At 35.1% G+C, this 18,439-nt stretch overlaps 1 protein-coding gene across 6 annotated transcripts in view; it reads left to right on the top strand.

The window, feature by feature from the left end:
- Nucleotides 1-18,439, top strand: part of ATP8A (ATPase phospholipid transporting 8A1) — a 355,359-nt gene that overhangs the window by 244,858 nt on the left and 92,062 nt on the right. For all 6 annotated transcript variants that reach the window (XM_068351770.1, XM_068351769.1, XM_068351771.1 and 3 more), the window contains 11 exons: nt 15-162; nt 1,458-1,581; nt 3,171-3,280; nt 3,701-3,900; nt 5,220-5,371; nt 6,733-6,941; nt 7,121-7,252; nt 8,624-8,761; nt 9,218-9,370; nt 10,166-10,363; nt 16,258-16,416. In XM_068351770.1, coding sequence (XP_068207871.1) covers nt 15-162; nt 1,458-1,581; nt 3,171-3,280; nt 3,701-3,900; nt 5,220-5,371; nt 6,733-6,941; nt 7,121-7,252; nt 8,624-8,761; nt 9,218-9,370; nt 10,166-10,363; nt 16,258-16,416 — 1,723 coding nt within the window. The remainder of the gene's footprint in view (nt 1-14; nt 163-1,457; nt 1,582-3,170; nt 3,281-3,700; nt 3,901-5,219; nt 5,372-6,732; nt 6,942-7,120; nt 7,253-8,623; nt 8,762-9,217; nt 9,371-10,165; nt 10,364-16,257; nt 16,417-18,439) is intronic.

Genomic DNA, 18,439 nt, shown 5'->3' with positions numbered 1-18,439 from the left:
TTACATTTCCTCAGGGCTGTCCCACTGAGTCCGGACCACATCCTGTTACGCGGTGCTAAGCTACAAAATACCAACTGGGTGTTTGGGCTGGTCATCTATACTGGACATGAAACCAAACTCATGAAGAACTCTGCTACCTCAGCTCCTCTCAAACGATCAACGGTAAAGATAACATGAGCCGAATACTACCCATTTCTGATTAAAATTTTAGTTTTGCTTTTTTTCCAGTTGTAAGTTTTTCTGTAAAATTAAAATTTCTTGGAATTTGATGTATAGAAAGACATTTTTATCCTTTACTTTGGAGCCATTTTATAACTCTATTTCTTTTAATTTGGTAATTAATTTAAGGCTTGGTATTTTATTGTACGTATATATTTTGATTGAAATTTTTTATCCTTATTGGGAATCATTCCTTGTTCCTTGCATATAGGACCAGCTTGTATGTTACACACCCATTTCCTTTAACATTTTGATATACATTTCATGCTAATGACTAGATCTTTGTTTTATAGTGAATGTAATGCAGCTAGAATGATTAAAAAGATAGATTTTACATATTTTTTATAACTTTAGTTTACATATTTTTATAACTTTCCCCCCCTAAAATTCCCCTCTACTAAATCAGATAGCTACTGTTTTAAACTTTAATTCAAAAGAAAAATGAACGAGATTTAGTGTACAGTATAAGGAAGGAAAGCAATATGTATCCATGAATAAAGCAAGGAAGTTAATGAACCCAGTTTTTTCACGGAGTTATGGCATGCGAATCAAATACTGAAGGTGTGAGGCAGTAGGAAAAATTGTCATTTCCGTAGTTTGTGAAGTATTATTGGGGTTATTCCTAAAAATATATAAGTTTTAGTAGGTTTTTTTACTCATTCCTATAATTTTAGCTTATTTCTCACTCAACTTTGTGCAGGTACACCTGACAGTCTGCTTTTAATGGCACAAATGACACACTGTAGGCAATACTACAGGTTCATTTCAGTTTCCCTTCAGACCCTATATGTAACCTCATCTGTTCTTTTCATTACATATGGTTGCTTACCTCTTAGAATGCAATTTCTTTCACCATTATCTTGCTCCAATTTTTTTGCTTTCATCTGGTTGTAAATCCTCTGAGCTAGTCATACAAATGTCCACTCTGTGATCTAATTCAACTCCCTAATCAAAATGGTAACAGTTTTATAAATTTGACTTGACAGTCTAGGTAAACCACAATAATAACCCTTAATTGACCTTTTATGATGAAATAGAATATTTTTTTTTCTTGTCTAAGCTTCTGTATACAGTACTATATCAGTTTATCATGTTTCTGTTTTTAGGTTTGAAGTCATTTACATAATTTAAAAAAAGGGACTGAATTTGTCACAACTAATTTTTAAGACAACTTCTAGTATGATTAATAAGTGTCTTGTTCTGAATTTTCATTCATTATGGTATTTTCTATTTTGCAGGTGGATAAACAGACAAACAATCTAATCATACTGTTGTTCTTCCTGTTGATTGTACTCTGCCTCATCATGGCTGTCTGCAACTCTCAGTGGAATGCTGATCGTCATTGGTACTTGTCCCTGGATGGTATGTAGAATGTTGTTCATGATTTTAGTGTGTTATACCATTTCCATAAGTGAAATAAATAGATGTCACTGTTTGAAAGTGACAAAATGTGACGAGTATTATATATGAAGCTCCCTTGATGTTCATAATGCTTCTCTCTCAAAGCTTGGTTTAATATCGATGATTACTGAAAAATTAAACACCTCCAGTGGAGTATTAAGCCAATCTGGCTGTCAACTCGGCTTGGGTATGCGAAAAATCCTTTGTCTTTTTACCTCTTTCATCACTTTACTTTACTTACCAGTGCTTTTACCCCCATAATATTTTCTTGTGATTTAGGTTATTAGCAATAATAAGGGGCATCCTCTAGAATTGTTAGTAATTCCTGTGAGAGTTATTCAAGGGAGTTACTGTTGAAGACCATGGTCTTCATTCTTTTTGTATATCTTTCTAGGAATAATATTGTAATTTAGGCAGTTATTGAGAAGATATGAATTGCTTGCTGATTCTCTTATGGAGAGGTACAGTACATTCAGAAAGTAGCTGATCAGTTTAAGAATTCCAAATATAAAAGGAAACAAATGGTTAGGTTCACAGCATTGATAATGTTTCTTTAACACTGTATGACTCTTCTGAAATTTTAGGTGTGATTCTCATTAGCAAATTTACTTTTGAGAAACACATTAGGTCTGTGTCTTCTTCAATTGCACAAAAAGTTGTCTTATTGAGAAAGTTTTTTAAGATTTTGGGGAATGTAATATAACTTGAAAAGTTGTACTTTTTTCTCTCCAAAATACAATGTTGGGTAATATATGAAAATCCGTAGGTCATTATTAGGGTTGTATAGGAAACACAATTCGAAGACTTTGTTTGGTTAGTAGACTAAGAGGAGAGTCTCGGGTAGTAGATAAGTTTATCATTTTAGGACTTTATATTTCCCATCTCTCTATTTTCACTACTGATTCACATCCATCAGTGTGTAGGTGTCAGCATTATGAATATTGGGGGAGTTTCATAGAAATAAATGGAATTTTATTCACAGAATCTATCACTGTATTTTGATTCTCGCTTGATATTCATATACATGACCATCCTCCTCCCCACTGACTAGTAGAGGATAGTGATTTAGTTTTGAATTCAAGACTGAAAATAGAAAGGCTCTGCGTCATAACCAGGCTGAGGTTACAGTATTGCCGTTAACCACCAGATTGTCTCGGTACTTTACTAAAAGACAAAGCCAAAAATTTCAAAGCCTATTATATTTTGTGAGTATAGAAATAATCAGTTTTATCATCAAAATCTCTCTCTCTCTCTCTCTCTCTCTCTCTCTCTCTCTCTCTCTCTCTCTCTCTCTTAATAAAATTTGGATGTAAATTATATATAAAGTCTTTGTAAATCTGTAATAGTTTTGGTGCATTTACGAAATTTAATGTCTAAACTTTTTTTTGTGAAATCAGAAAATCAAAGTGTTGGTAGCTTGAAAGAATATATCACTAATTGCATCACGTTTTTATACATGTAACTGCTCAATCATATTTTAAATATTTATGATAACCAAGCAAATTTGAACTATTTTGTTTCTTGAATTTGTTATCTCTTGTCTCTTTCAGACTTAAGTGTGTTCAACTTTGGAATTAACTTCATCACATTCATTATTCTCTTCAATAATCTCATCCCCATATCACTGCAAGTCACACTTGAAGTTGTCCGTTTCATTCAGGTATGTGTAGAATTCTTGTTGGTCTCGTACATAAACGCAACACATTATCAGGTTCATTGACATTACTTATAATGATTGATTACAATTCAAGTATAGTACATTTTCTTTTTAACAATTACTGCAAAAATTATGAGTCATTTAGTCTTTTCCAAATATTATACTCTTAAAACTTATTTGATGTGTTGTACTTTATTATAAATAAATACATTAAACCCCCTATGGACTGTTAAATGTTGAGTAATCTAGGAGTTTTTCTGGGTCATAACTTTGAGGGAGTGTACTTTATTGTAAATAAATTCATTAAACCCCCTAAGGACTGTTAAGTGTTGAATAATTTAGAGTTTTTCTGGGTCATAACTTTGAGGGAGTGGAAATATTGAAAGGAATGTTCTCTTTATTTTTTTTTTTATTTATCGACAGGCTACTTTCATCAATAATGATGCAGATATGTGCTATGAGGAAAATGGCATATGGGCAATGGCAAGAACATCAAATCTGAATGAAGAATTGGGCATGATCAAATATGTGCTTTCAGACAAAACAGGAACCCTCACTTGCAACATCATGGAATTCAAAAGATGTACAATTGCAGGAAAAGTCTATAGCATGGATGATCCAAGGTAAAGTAAGCTAATAGTTTTTTTAGATTTTCATTTTTAATTGACGATACCCTTCCGAACCATTTATGAAGGAATGTAGCCATTATGTCCTACAGTTAGTGAAGTCAATTTTTGTAGGATCTGAAAGAGTAGCATAATCAATATTCATTATTTTGTGGCTGTAATTGAATTTTGCACAAAATTATCAGTCCTATACCTCCCTCCTTTGTATCTTACAGGGTGAAAAATTTGATTTTCATGAATCTTACCACTGAATAGAAGCTTTTAAGTGAAAGTCCCAATTAACTACCTGTAATAAAAATGATGAAGAAAAAAAAAATACTCCCCTGTCCGTGGTTGTGCTCTTCCTCCTACAAACTAGACACCAAAGCATTCCCCAGCTTCTAAGTAGGGATTTTTGGCCAGTCCAGTGACGTAGGACTAAATATGGCAAAAGGTTTAAACAATACACTAGATTTAGGTGGTCATACCACTTTGACATCATTAGTTGTCTTGTGTTGTCGTATTTAACGGGGAAAATTATTTTTTCTCATTTGTGAGTTGTATTTTGCCTTTATTTTGCTAGGTTATGTTATAAGGTATGTTCGCAGGAAATCATTCACTGCGCTTTTTCTCTAAATGTGGATAGGTTAGATAGGTTATTCTTGGATTTGGCTGATCGTCACTTACTTTGTGTACTTTGCTGTGTAACCACTTTTAACTTTTCTATATGTTATCCTTAATGCATTTTTTTAATGAAGATAAGATGTTAAATGTCCACTTATCTTGAATTAGCTAATACTAGGGCTAAAGAACAAAAGGCTAAATATAAGCGAAGACTTTCAAATAAGTCAGATCAATCTTATGTAAGTATCTGTCTAATATATTGTTTCATTCGGTTTATGACACACCAGGTTCTGTAGCCGTTTGTGATAATTTAGATCTATTAATTAAAGTAGACAATCTTTTTGGTTAAATGAGATCAGAAGTGAATTTGATTGATACTATAATTTTTTTCAATCATCAGTGGCTGTTACGCATGTTGTTTCCAAAGATGATAATGTGTTGGTGCCTGCTTCTGTCAGTTGCATTAAGACCACCTGCGCCATAAACAGTATTCAACCAATCTAGAAAAAATTATTCTCAAATAATAACTGGAATTGAAGGCTTTATCTTTCTCTATATAATTTTATGCTATCTGTTAATTTACAGTATGTTAAATGCTACATGTGGTAATGATTTTAATCTTCCAAAGACAAATGGCTTTTACATTTCAGAATGATTATATTTCACTTTTCATAAAATTTATATTCAATAAAGATGTTTATTTTTTTTTCCAGTGGACAAGAATTGGCAGTCTTCACAGAGCAGAACAATCCTCAGGCTGCAGTCGCACGGCATTTCCTAACAATGTTGGCAGTGTGTCACACTGTTATACCAGACAGAGATGAAAGTGGCGAAGGTAGAATCCTATACCATGCAGCATCGCCAGGTATGATTCTTTCCATTGCACTCTTCCATCCATAGCTGAATTTCATTCCAAATAATGCCGTTGTTAGAGGCTTGAAAGTGGCTTGAAAATTTACTAGCTGCAGAAATTTTCTTACATGATTTCATATCCACAAAGATGTTCAGTAACTTATTTTGGGGTAAATCTAGAGCTATTTCTATTGTGCCTTTTTGTGACACATTTTAGGTAGCCTTAAAGGTTCTTTGCATTTTTTTTTAACATATCTATTGAGTCCAATTATTAGAATAAAGGACAAGGTTAACATGTGAGAACGTGGGAACACAAAGGGAAAGCACAGGAATACCACATGGGAGTCACGCGGGACACAAAGGGGTCGGGGACATAAAGAGTCGCACTGAGATAAGGAGAGCGTCGAGATGATATCGCGACGCGACCAGAGAACTTACTGAGGACCGAGACCCAAGCTAGCAGGCTGCCTGACTCGGGCCTAGCCTCAGGGCACGTATCCTATCACCTGAGGTTAGACCTCACAGAAAACGGAAGTAGGGTAATCTACACAAAACTCTGGTCGGATGAGAGGAGATTCCAGGTAACTCCTAAGAAAGTAGTTCTCGGTAAGTATGTTAGGAAAAATACAAATTACTTAAAATTTGTGATATTCGCCAATATATTTCCTGTTAAATGAGGTGAACATGGGAATAAGGTAAAATTACAGAAGTTGAATGGCTAAATGGGTAGTTTGAGCAGAAAAGAATCCCACTTTGGGGCTAGAAGGATACTGTAAAGAATCTTAAATTCCATTTATAGTATCCCAAGTATGGTACACATTTAAGTAGTAGTCCCCTAACAGGAACAATTTCATTAGCCAGCAGAAAAGTGAAAGGCTAAGTTTAGAAGAGATTGAGGGAAAAAAATCCCACTTTGGGGCCAGAAGGATACTGTAGAGATTCTTAAATTTCATTTATAGTGTACCACAAATGGTACACATTTAAGTCGTAGTCTCTTAACAGGAACAATATCATTAGCTGGAAGGAAAAAAGAGGAGGAAATTAAGTGCCTTAAATGAAAATAGCACCTACTAAAAATTCTTTTGCTATAGCAAAGCTTTGGATTACAATGCTTTTGAAGGAGATTTTTATACTTTCACATTGCAGATTAGATTCAACTTTTCTAATCCATTACATTCAACTTTTCTAATCCATTACATTCAACTTTTCTATTACATTAGATTCAACTTTCCTAATTCATTAGATTTAACTTTCCTAATCTATTAGATTCAACTTTTCTAATCCTGTATGTAGAAGTTCAATTTACAATTTTCTTTCATGTTTCGACCTTTTGATTTAGTTCATAAAGTCAGTTTAATTTTCTTTTCCTTTTAGATGAACGTGCTCTGGTTGAAGGTGCAAGACAGTTAGGTTTTGTGTTTGAGACCAGAACACCAGAGTGTGCTATCATAAATGTTTGTGGAAAAAAAGAACAATATGAGGTCTTGAATGTCTTGGAGTTTACATCAGCAAGGAAAAGAATGAGCGTTATTGTGAAAACTCCTGACGGGCACATTAAGTTGTACTGCAAAGGAGCAGACACAGTAAGTTAAATCAAGACTTAAGGGTCTAGTATGTTAACATGTTTTTATGCATAGTGATAAGTCTTGCCAATTTTTATTAAACGTAGATATTGTTGTTTTATTCTTGGGAAAATGCATTGCATAGTTATGTTTAAACTTTATTTGTTAAAGGAATTTCCTAATTTTCTTTTGTTTTGCAGGTCATTTATGAGCGATTAGGAGACAGTCAACAGTATAGAGATATTACTGTTAGGCACTTAGAAGAGTTTGCTGGCGAAGGTTTGCGTACTCTCTGCTATGCTTATGCAGATATTTCTACTGAGTTTTATGAGGTGGGTGCTATTCTTTATATTTCACTCTTAAAAAATGTGATAATGTTTTATTTGTGAATTTAATTTTAATTATGTAGATTTTGTAACTTATTCAAATGTTTTTTTTTTTAATTACTAACTGATGAAGGTCCATATCATCCAGTTTATGTGCTTTGAGAATTGTATTTAGCTTTAACTTTACTCTTCATAATGTTATGCTCTGTTTTAGTGAACTATCTAACTACCGAAAAAGTGTTATGAAGTATCTTGTAAACAGAAGTGTAAATGTTTTTTGGTCATGCTTGCATGTGCTTAGAATTATAGTGACCCAAAATAGGAAGATGAGTGCAGATAATAGTTTACTCAGAAGGAACTAAACATAAGTGAGGATATTCAAGAAGAGTTATGTTAATAAAGTGAGCCTAGGAAACTTCTAGGAAATAGAATACCTATACTGTACTGTATGTAGTTAACAGGATGTAAAGGAATTGTTTACAAGGAGAATTAACAAATAAGAGAAAAGTAATGTAATTAGCATAACGTATACCTTGATTTTTATGTAGTATTTTTATTTAAAGATTCATCATTATCCTTCTAAGTGACAGAAAAAAAAGGTGTCTAGTATAGACTGAGTGTTCCACAGTTTTAGATGGATTTATGTCAATGATAAATTGTTATTTTCCTAAGTAAAGTGGGATTTTCCAATGAATGATATTACCATTACAGTAACAGTTCCCCTATAACTGCATCTTTTGGCCAGTATTTGTCAGAGTAAGAAATATTTACTTGGCTGTGTTAATAATCAAAATACCACTCCTTTTAGCCAACTACAGTATACAGATTTTATAGGATATATTTATCACTAGTTTATAACCTTAACTTTTTAAAACTTTTTGCTTTTAGTTGCTCGATATTAATATGTGTTCATAATTAGGATTATTTGTCATGTAGGTATTGAAACAGTTTTAATGGTCTAGCAATAGATGTCTTTTTTGTTTATGACTTTATTGTTTTTAGCCCACCTGCTAACCTGCTAACTTTTTTATTTGTCTACTATATAGTGTGAAATAATCCCTTTACAGCTCTGCTGAAATGTACTAGTCAGAGTTATTATTTCTTGATTCAGTTAGCTTGGTTGCCTGCTTTTGTCTGTTTGGTAGCAGGATTACATAGATGATTGAAGTCTTGCCAAAAGCTTCATGACTGGCAAAATGTAAACAATTAGGGAATGATAGGGATGTAACCAATAGTGAGAAAGGACCTCTTGAGTATTGGATTACACTGTCTTAGCTGGGGTTTCTGGTCAGTGAATGTTCACATCCTTTTTAGTTTTAGTCAAATATATAAAAGTTAGTTAAGAATATTTGATTATTACATACTTATGTTTAACAGGAATGGAAAAACACTTACTACAAAGCCAGCACATCGCTGCAGTTTCGAGAGAGAAAGTTGGAGGACGCAGCTCAGCTCATAGAAAATAATCTTACACTTCTTGGAGCCACTGCAATTGAAGATAGACTTCAGGATGAAGTAAGTCTTAGTGAACGTTCAGTTGTTTCTTGTCTCACGTTTCTCATCTCTCATTTACCATTAGAAGTGTTGCTGATCTTATATAAATGTAAGGACTAAGATATCATCAAGGTAATTTATTGTATCAATACAATCTAATCTCGTTAACTAGGATTTGGCAGCCGTAGATTATCTTATACACACAGGTGACCCTTTGGTGCAAATTTAGAAAATTATACATAAATTCAATTGTTTAGTTCTAGTAGAAATAGAACTTTAGTAATAGTGGTATTATATAATTCTCTCTCTCTCTCTCTCTCTCTCTCTCTCTCTCTCTCTCTCTCTCTCTCTCTCTCTCTCTCTCTCTCTCTCTCTCTCTCTCTCTCTCTCATATATATCTTTTACTGAACTTTCTTCATTTGTTATAATGTAATTAATTGTTTTGATTGTGACTTTACTTTTATTGTACATCACCAGGTTCCTGAAACTATAGCAGCACTACTTAAGGCAGGGATTCACGTGTGGGTTTTAACTGGCGATAAGCAAGAGACAGCAATCAACATAGGTCACTCCTGCCATCTACTTACACAGGGCATGCCTCTTATTATACTTAACACAGAGTCTCTTGATGTAAGTATTTCACTTGCGAGTTGTTGTTACCATTTCCAAGCCTCTTAACCTCTGGCTACATTAATATCATTTGGAAAGCTTAGCATTTATCATTTCACATAGTATTTTTAATTTCTTTAATTTGAAATTCACAGCACAATTGATGATTTTTTGTTAGCGATGCATACCCTGTTTGATAGTACCTACTTTAATTCAAAGACTTTGACTAGCTTAGTAAGAGTCAAGCTGGACTCACTGGACTGGTAAAACTCCACCTTTTAAGAGATAAAAATTCAAAGATCATGTTTTAATTTAAACATTTTATGGTTGGCCATGGCATTAGGTACTCTGTACTTTAAGTGATTCCTTTTTTTCCAGTAATGATACTATAGTAAGAAGTACTCTGTAGGTAATTTAAGTCATTCATACTGTAATTTAGTCATTCATACTGTATTTAAAAATGAAGGGGCTTATAACTTGAAAAGAACTACCTGGTCTTTGAACAACGTTTGATTCCTATTCTGAAAAAGCCTTAGTCTTGAGAAAAAAATTAGTCTACCCAGAATTTCTGGAGCTCTTAGATTCTAAAAGCCAAATACTATAGGTTTGCTCAAGACCTTACTTTAAATATGATTTTTTTTTTTAAACCCTTGTTTCATAGGCTATGGATGAAATATGTTAGTTGATAAGAATTCAGGTCTTGATATAATTTAAAGTCAACATTTAATTTGTATGCTTATTGCAGATATTTAACATGTATTTTTGTACTTGCGCCTAAGTTTCCATTTAAATTCATCCTTTTTACTTCTTTATCAGGAAACTCGTGAAGCTATTAACCGCCATGTGGTTGAGTTCGGGGAGCAGCTGAAGCGAGAGAATGAAGCTGCTCTCATTATAGATGGAAAGACTCTTATTTATGCTCTGACACCAGATTTAAGGAAAGATTTCCTTGATCTTTGCATATCCTGTAAAAGTGTTATATGTTGCAGAGTATCTCCAAGTCAGAAAGCTGAAGTAAGTAGTTTTACATTTTGTTTGTGTATTTTGAAAGTTGTTAAAAACAAAAAAATTGATGCGTGGTTCAGAATGTTTATAGGAATACTATTTCATTTTGTTTAGGCTTTCATTTAAAAGTCAATTCTACAGCTGTGTTTTCCCCTTATTTAAATTGTGTTACCATATTTTGAGTAAAGGTCAGACATGCAGTATGCTATGGGCAAATATATGCACTTCACCACATATAGAAATACTTGGTTTATGAATGGGGTTAGTGTGCTAATTATTTATTTGTTATTATTGTTTATTCATGGATTGTAGGTCTACAGTAATAGATGCATTAGAAGTTTAGTCTCCTAATAAGTAAAGTAACAAAGACCCTAAGGTACAGCCTTGACTAATTATATTTGTCACTTACTTAAATAGCTTTATCAGCAAAAACCACCGAAATAAAGAATAAAATAAATTGGTCTGATAAACTAAGTTCAGTTATGTCTTGTGTATACTGTCTTGGAGGAAACTCAAAATATAAAAGGTTTGGAAATTGATAATTGTTTATTTTGCTTCAATTTGGTGATCTTACTAATGAAGTAGAGGCTATACTTTTCGTGTGATAATTTATTTTACTTTCAAGTTTAAGGGTAAGAGTGGCAAATGGAAGAGTAGTAGAAAGGGCATTAATGGATTATGTGTTGGTAACTAAAAGAATGTTTGGAAGATTGAAAGACGTGCACGTGTTTAGGGGTATGGCTAACGGTATGTCTGATAATTTTTTGGTGGAAGGAAAATTAGTTGTAGCAAAAGAGTGGGGGAATAGAGTAGGTGGATGTAAAAGGGAGGTAGTGAGGATTGAAGAGCTAATAAAACCGCGGGTAAAAAGTAAATATCAGGAAAGGTTGAAAATGGCATATGATGAGGTGAGAGTAAGAGAAACTGGTAATTTAGAGGAGGAGTGGAAGTTAGTAAAAGAAAATTTTGTTGGGATTGCAAGTGATGTATGTGGCAAGAAGGTTGTTGGAGGCAGCATGAGGAAGGGCAGTGAATGGTGGAATGAAGGAGTGAAGGTGAAAGTGGAAGAGAAAAAGAGGGCTTTTGAAGAATGGCTGCAGAGTAATAGTATAGAGAAGTATGAAAAATATAGAGAGAAAAAGGTGGAAGTAAAGCGCAAGGTACGTGAGGCAAAGAGGGCAGCTGATCTGAGGTGGGGTCAGGGATTGGGTCAGTCATATGAAGAGAATAAGAAGAAGTTTTGGAAAGAAGTGAAGAGAGTAAGGAAGGCTGGCGCAAGAATTGAAGAGACAGTGAAAGATGGAAATGGAAGGTTGTTAAAAGGAGAGGAGGCAAGGAAAAGGTGGGCGGAATATTTTGAAAGTTTGCTGAAGGTTGAGGATAATATTATTATTATTATTATTATTACTATCCAAGCTACAACCCTAGTTGGAAAAGCAAGATGCTATAAGCCCAGGGGCTCCAACAGGGAAAAATAGCCCAGTGAGGAAAGGAAATAAGGAAATAAATAAATGAAGAGAACAAATTAACAATAAATCATTCTAAAAACAGTAACAACGTCAAAACAGACATGTCATATATAAACTATTAACAACATCAAAAACAAATATGTCATAAATAAACTATAAAAAGACTCATGTCCGCCTGGTCAACAAAAAAGCATTTGCTCCAACTTTGAACTTTTGAAGTTCTACTGATTCAACCACCCGATTAGGAAGATCATTCCACAACTTGGTAACAGCTGGAATAAAACTTCTAGAGTACTGCGTAGTATTGAGTCTCGTGATGGAGAAGGCCTGGCTATTAGAATTAACTGCCTGCCTAGTATTACGAACAGGATAGAATTGTCCAGGGAGATCTGAATGTAAAGGATGGTCAGAGTTATGAAAAATCTTATGCAACATGCATAAGGAACTAATTGAACGACGGTGCCAGAGATTAATATCTAGATCAGGAATAAGAAATTTAATAGACCGTAAGTTTCTGTCCAACAAATTAAGATGAGAATCAGCAGCTGAAGACCAAACAGGAGAACAATACTCAAAACAAGGTAGAATGAAAGAATTAAAACACTTCTTCAGAATAGATTGATCACCGAAAATCTTGAAAGACTTTCTCAATAAGCCTATTTTTTGTGCAATTGAAGAAGACAGAGACCTTATATGTTTCTCAAAAGTAAATTTACTGTCGAGAATCACACCTAAAATTTTGAAAGAGTCATACATATTTAAAGAAACATTATCAATCATGAGATCCGGATGTTGAGGAGCCACCGTCCTTGACCTACTTACAATCATACTTTGAGTTTTGTTAGGATTCAACTTCATACCCCATAATTTGCACCATGCACTAATTCTAGCTAAATCTCTATTAAGGGATTCACCAACCCTAGATCTACATTCAGGGGATGGAATTGATGCAAAGAGAGTAGCATCATCTGCATATGCAACAAGCTTGTTTTCTAGGCCAAACCACATGTCATGTGTATATAGTATGAAAAGTAATGGGCCAAGAACACTACCCTGTGGAACACCGGATATCACATTCCTATAATCACTATGGTGCCCATCAACAACAACTCTTTGAGATCTATTACTTAAAAAATCAATAATAATGCTAAGAAACAACCCACCCACTCCCAACTGTTTCAGTTTGAAAACAAGGGCCTCATGATTAACACGGTCAAAGGCAGCACTAAAATCAAGGCCAATCATACGAACTTCCCGACCACAATCAAGGGATTTCTGTACAGCATTGGAGATTGTAAGAAGGGCATCACATGCTCCAAGGCCTTTACGAAAACCAAATTGCAAACTAGGGAGTAGATGATTACCTTCAGCAAACCTATTAAGACGTTTTGCCAGAAGACGTTCAAAAACTTTAGATAATATGGGAGTTATGGAAATTGGGCGGTAATCAGTGGGACTTGAGCTACCACAAACACATTTACATAGAGGAGTAACATTACCAATTCTCCAACTAGTGCTAAAAGCTCCTCTTCTTGCTAACTTGCGCAAAATAACAGATAACTTTGGAGCTAAGAAATCTGCTGTCTTTATAAAAAACAAAGGAAAAATACCATTTGGGTCTACACCTCCATAAGCATCAAGGTCCATCAACAGAGCTTTAATCTCACGAGATCGAAAAGCTAAACTAGTTAGTTTAGCCTCAGGAAAACAGGAATGAGGAAGTTCAAGTTTTTCATTACTCTGTTTACTGTCAAAAACATCAGCCAAAAGGGTTGCCTTTTCCTTTGGACAGTGAGTGACTGAGCCATCTGGTTTAAGTAAAGGAGGAACTGTTGCATCTACACCAAAGAGTGCAGATTTAAGGGTAGACCACCATTTATGTTCCTGAGTTGTACCAGAAAGTGTTTCTTTTATGGTTAAATTGTACTCCTTTTCAGTTGAGGCATAAACTCTCTGAGCAAAAGCTCGAAGCTGAGTATAGTTGTTCCAGGTCAAATCTGATCTGTTCCCCTTCCAAAGATGATAGGCCTCCTGTTTCTCCAAATAAGCACGTCTACAATCATCATTGAACCACGGTTTGTCCTTCACTCGATACCTTAGCACACGAGAAGGGATACGCCTATCAATTATGTTGACTAGATTCTCATTCAAAGGGACAACAGGATCTACACTATTATATAATTGTGACCAATTCAAGCACAAAAGATCATGTAAAATCCCATTCCAGTCTGCTTGGGATTTCATATAAATTTTACAAGAATATGATATATCAGGGACAGGCTGCTCAGTCTTCACTAATAATGAAATCAAGGCATGATCAGATGTCCCGACTGGAGAACCAACCTTACTAGTTATAACGCCAGGGGAGGCAGATATAATTGCTGTTCCAGGTGTTGAGGTGCCAGTGATGGGAGATGAGAATGAGAGAGAGATAACAATAGATGAAGTGAGGAGAGCACTAGATGAAACGAGAGTAGGAAAAGCATCTGGTATGGACGGTGTGAAAGCTGAGATGTTGAAGGAAGGGGGTGTGACTGTACTTGAATGGTTGGTGAGATTGTTTAATATGTGTTTTGTGTTGTCAATGGTACCAGTAGATTGGGTTTGTGCATGTATTGTACCACTATATAAGGGTAAGGGAGATGTGCATGAGTGTTGTAATTCAAGAGGTATTAGTTTGTTGAGTGTAGTTGGAAAAGTGTATGGTAGAGTATTGATTAATAGGATTAAGGATAAAACAGAGAATGCAATCTTGGAAGTACAGGGTGGTTTTAGAAGATGTAGGGGTTGTATGAATCAGATTTTTACAGTTAGGCAGATATGCGAGAAATATTTAGCAAAAGGTAAGGAGGTGTATGTTGCGTTTATGGATCTGGAGAAAGCATATGATAGAGTTGATAGGTAAGCAATGTGGAATGTGATGAGGTTATATGGAGTTGGTGGAAGGTTGTTGCAAGCAGTGAAAAGTTTATACAAAGGTAGTAAAGCATGTGTTAGAATAGGAAATGAAGTGAGTGATTGGTTTCCGGTGAGAGTGGGGCTGAGACAGGGATGTGTGATGTCACCGTGGTTGTTTAACTTGTATGTTGATGGAGTGGTGAGAGAGGTGAATGCTCGAGTGCTTGGACGAGGATTAAAACTGGTAGGCGAGAATGACCATGAATGGGAGGTAAATCAGTTGTTGTTTGCGGATGATACTGTACTGGTAGCAGACACAGAAGAGAAGCTTGACCGACTAGTGACAGAATTTGGAAGGGTGTGTGAGAGAAGGAAGTTGAGAGTTAATGTGGGTAAGAGTAAGGTTATGAGATGTACGAGAAGGGAAGGTGGTGCAAGGTTGAATGTCATGTTGAATGGAGAGTTACTTGAGGAGGTGGATCAGTTTAAGTACTTGGGGTCTATTGTTGCAGCAAATGGTGGAGTGGAAGCAGATGTACGTCAGAGAGTGAATGAAGGTTGCAAAGTGTTGGGGGCAGTTAAGTGAGTAGTAAAAAATAGAGGGTTGGGCATGAATGTAAAGAGAGTTCTATATGAGAAAGTGATTGTACCAACTGTGATGTATGGATCGGAGTCGTGGGGAATGAAAGTGATGGAGAGACAGAAATTGAATGTGTTTGAGATGAAGTGTCTAAGGAGTATGGCTGGTGTTTCTCGAGTAGATAGGGTTAGGAACGAAGTGGTGAGGGAGAGAACGGGTGTAAGAAATGAGTTAGCGGCTAGAGTGGATATGAATGTGTTGAGGTGGTTTGGCCATGTTGAGAGAATGGAAAATGGTTGTCTGCTAAAGAAGGTGATGAATGCAAGAGTTGGTGGGAGAATTACAAGAGGAAGGCCAAGGTTTGGGTGGATGGATGGTGTGAAGAAAGCTCTGGGTGATAGGAGGATAGATGTGAGAGAGGCAAGAGAGCGTGCTAGAAATAGGAATGAATGGCGAGCGATTGTGACGCAGTTCCAGTAGGCCCTGCTGCTTCCTCCGGTGCCTTAGATGACCGCGGAGGTAGCAGCAGTAGGGGAGTCAGCATTATGAAGCTTCATCTGTGGTGGAAATGTGGGAGGTTGGGCTGTGGCACCCTAGCAGTACCAGCTGAACTCGGTTGAGTCCCTGGTTAGGCTGAAGGAACATAGAGAGTAGAGGTCCCCTTTTTGTTTTGTTTCATTGTTGGTGTCGGCTACCCCCCAAAATTGGGGGAAGTGCCTTGGTATATGGATGGACGTATGATGTACTTTAACAACCACCATTGCATTGGTTCTTAGCTTTGGGCAAATTAAGCATCAATTTTTTTTTCCTTTTTTTTTTCTGTATTGTATTATCAATTCATTACTCTTAATGTATATTGATGTTATTCATAATATAAGATACTGTATTCGCAATCATATGATGTCGTTACTGGCCTGCTTGATTTGTTTCTCTAAGTTGTATTGATCACTTCACAGGTGGCAGAACTACTTACAAGAGAAACGGGAGCTGTGACGCTTGCTATTGGGGATGGTGCAAACGATGTCGCCATGATCCAAAAGGCTAATGTGGGGGTAGGGATTGCAGGTTTAGAAGGTCTTCAGGCTGCGTGTGCGTCAGATTACGCTATTGGCCAGGTAATTAAAGTGCATCTTCTTTCCAAGGGATTTATTGCCTTCTTCATGAAATGTATTTTCAATGTTTTCAGCTTTAAAGTTTAATGAAATTTTTTTATAACATTTAATTTAAATAGCCTTTACCATTGACAAGTATATATATAGAATTTAAGGGTGTAACTAAGGTAAGGAGAAATACGTTGTACATTCATTATGATTATTTCTGAAAAATTGGAGGAGGTTCATAAATCTTTGTAAATTTTTTTTTTAGAATGATTAGTCTTAGAATGGGGTATGAGATGCATTCACTAAAGGCTTGATAGCAATTAAACTAGTCATGATATTAGTTATATTTTTTATATAACATATTTTTTCTCCTGTATCTGAGATAAATTTTCTTTCCATGCCTTGATAAATATAGCTATGCATCCGTGAAAAATTCATGAGTATTACCTTAGTTTTTGTTAAATAGAATATAATTATAAATCAATGGTTTTTTAATAGTATTAGCAATGAGCACCATATCCTGACAATTTTAAATGTATGTAAAACATTTGTATTTGAGTTGAAACAAACTATAATGGGAATTTCCTAAGAATATTTTTTAAAGTCAGGAAAGAGGCATCGCATATCGACGATATCAGTGTAACATATCTTGATTTAAATGCTCTTAGTAACACTCCTTTTTCTTCTGTATTGCTGTACATATATAGTTTACCTCTGGTCCTTTTGGTCTCTTGTCTCACAGCTGCACAGCTTCAGTTTTATCCTAATTTTAACCATTTTTTTATATAAAAAAATACTCTTATTGTTATTATTATTATTATTATCATTATTATTATTACTACTACTACTACTACTACTAGCTAAGCTACCACCATAGGGAAAAATAGCCCAGTAAGGAAAGAAAATAAGGAGTTAGGTAATATACAAGAGAGGTAATGAACAATTAAGATAAAATATTTTATGAACAGTAACAATATAAAAACAGATCTTTCATATATAAACTATATTTAAAAGACATGGCTGCATGTTTTAACATAAAAACACATGCTGTAAGTTTGAACTTTTGAAGTTCTACCAATTCAACTACCTGATTAGGAAGATCATTCCACAACTTGATTTACAACTGGAATAAAACTTTTAGAATGCCGAGAAGTATTGAGCCTCTTGATGGGGAAGGCATGACTATTAGAATTAACTGCATACCTAGTATTACGAACAAGATAGTATTGTCCAGGAAGATCTGAATGCAAAGGATAATCATAATTATGAATAATCCTCTGCAACATGCATAATGAACTAATTGAATGACGGTTCCAGAGATTACTATCTAGATCAGGAACAAGAAATTTAATAGACTGTAAGTTCCTGTCCAACAAATTAAACTGAAATTAAGCTGAGAAGACCAGACAGGAGAACATTTCTCGAAACAAGGTAGAATGAACGAATTAAAACACTTCTTTTGAATATACTGTATTGATCACTGAAAATCTTCAAAAGACTTTCTCAATAAGACAACCTTTTGTGCAATTGAAGAAGAGATAGGCCTAATGTGTTTCTCAAAAGTAAATTTGCTGTCAATAATCACTCCTAAAATTTTAAAAGTCATACAGAGTTAAAGAAACATTATCAGTGCTGAGATCCGGATGTTGAGGAGCCACTGTCCTTGACCTACATACAATAATCATACTTTAAGTTTTGTTAAGATTTGACTTCATACCCGATAATTAGTACCATGCACTAATTTTAGTGCAGTTTTTCACCAACCCCAGATCTACATTCGGGAGATTGATTTAATGTAGAGAGCATCATTTGCATATGCAACGAGCTTGTTTTCTAGGCCATACCACAAGTCGTGTATACAGTATACAGTAGTATGAAAACCGATGGGCCAAGAACCCTACCTTGAGGAACACCAGATATCACATTCTTATACTTACTATGGTGCCCATGAACAACAATTCTTTGCGATTTGTTACTTAAGAATTCAATAAAGATGCTAAGAAAACACCCATCCACTACCAACTGTTTGAGTTTGAAA

The sequence above is a fragment of the Palaemon carinicauda genome, chromosome 28 (genome assembly GCF_036898095.1).
Source record: "Palaemon carinicauda isolate YSFRI2023 chromosome 28, ASM3689809v2, whole genome shotgun sequence".
Lineage (NCBI taxonomy): Eukaryota > Metazoa > Arthropoda > Malacostraca > Decapoda > Palaemonidae > Palaemon > Palaemon carinicauda.
Note: the sequence above shows the minus strand (reverse complement) of the source record. Positions and strands in the feature narration are given on the sequence as shown.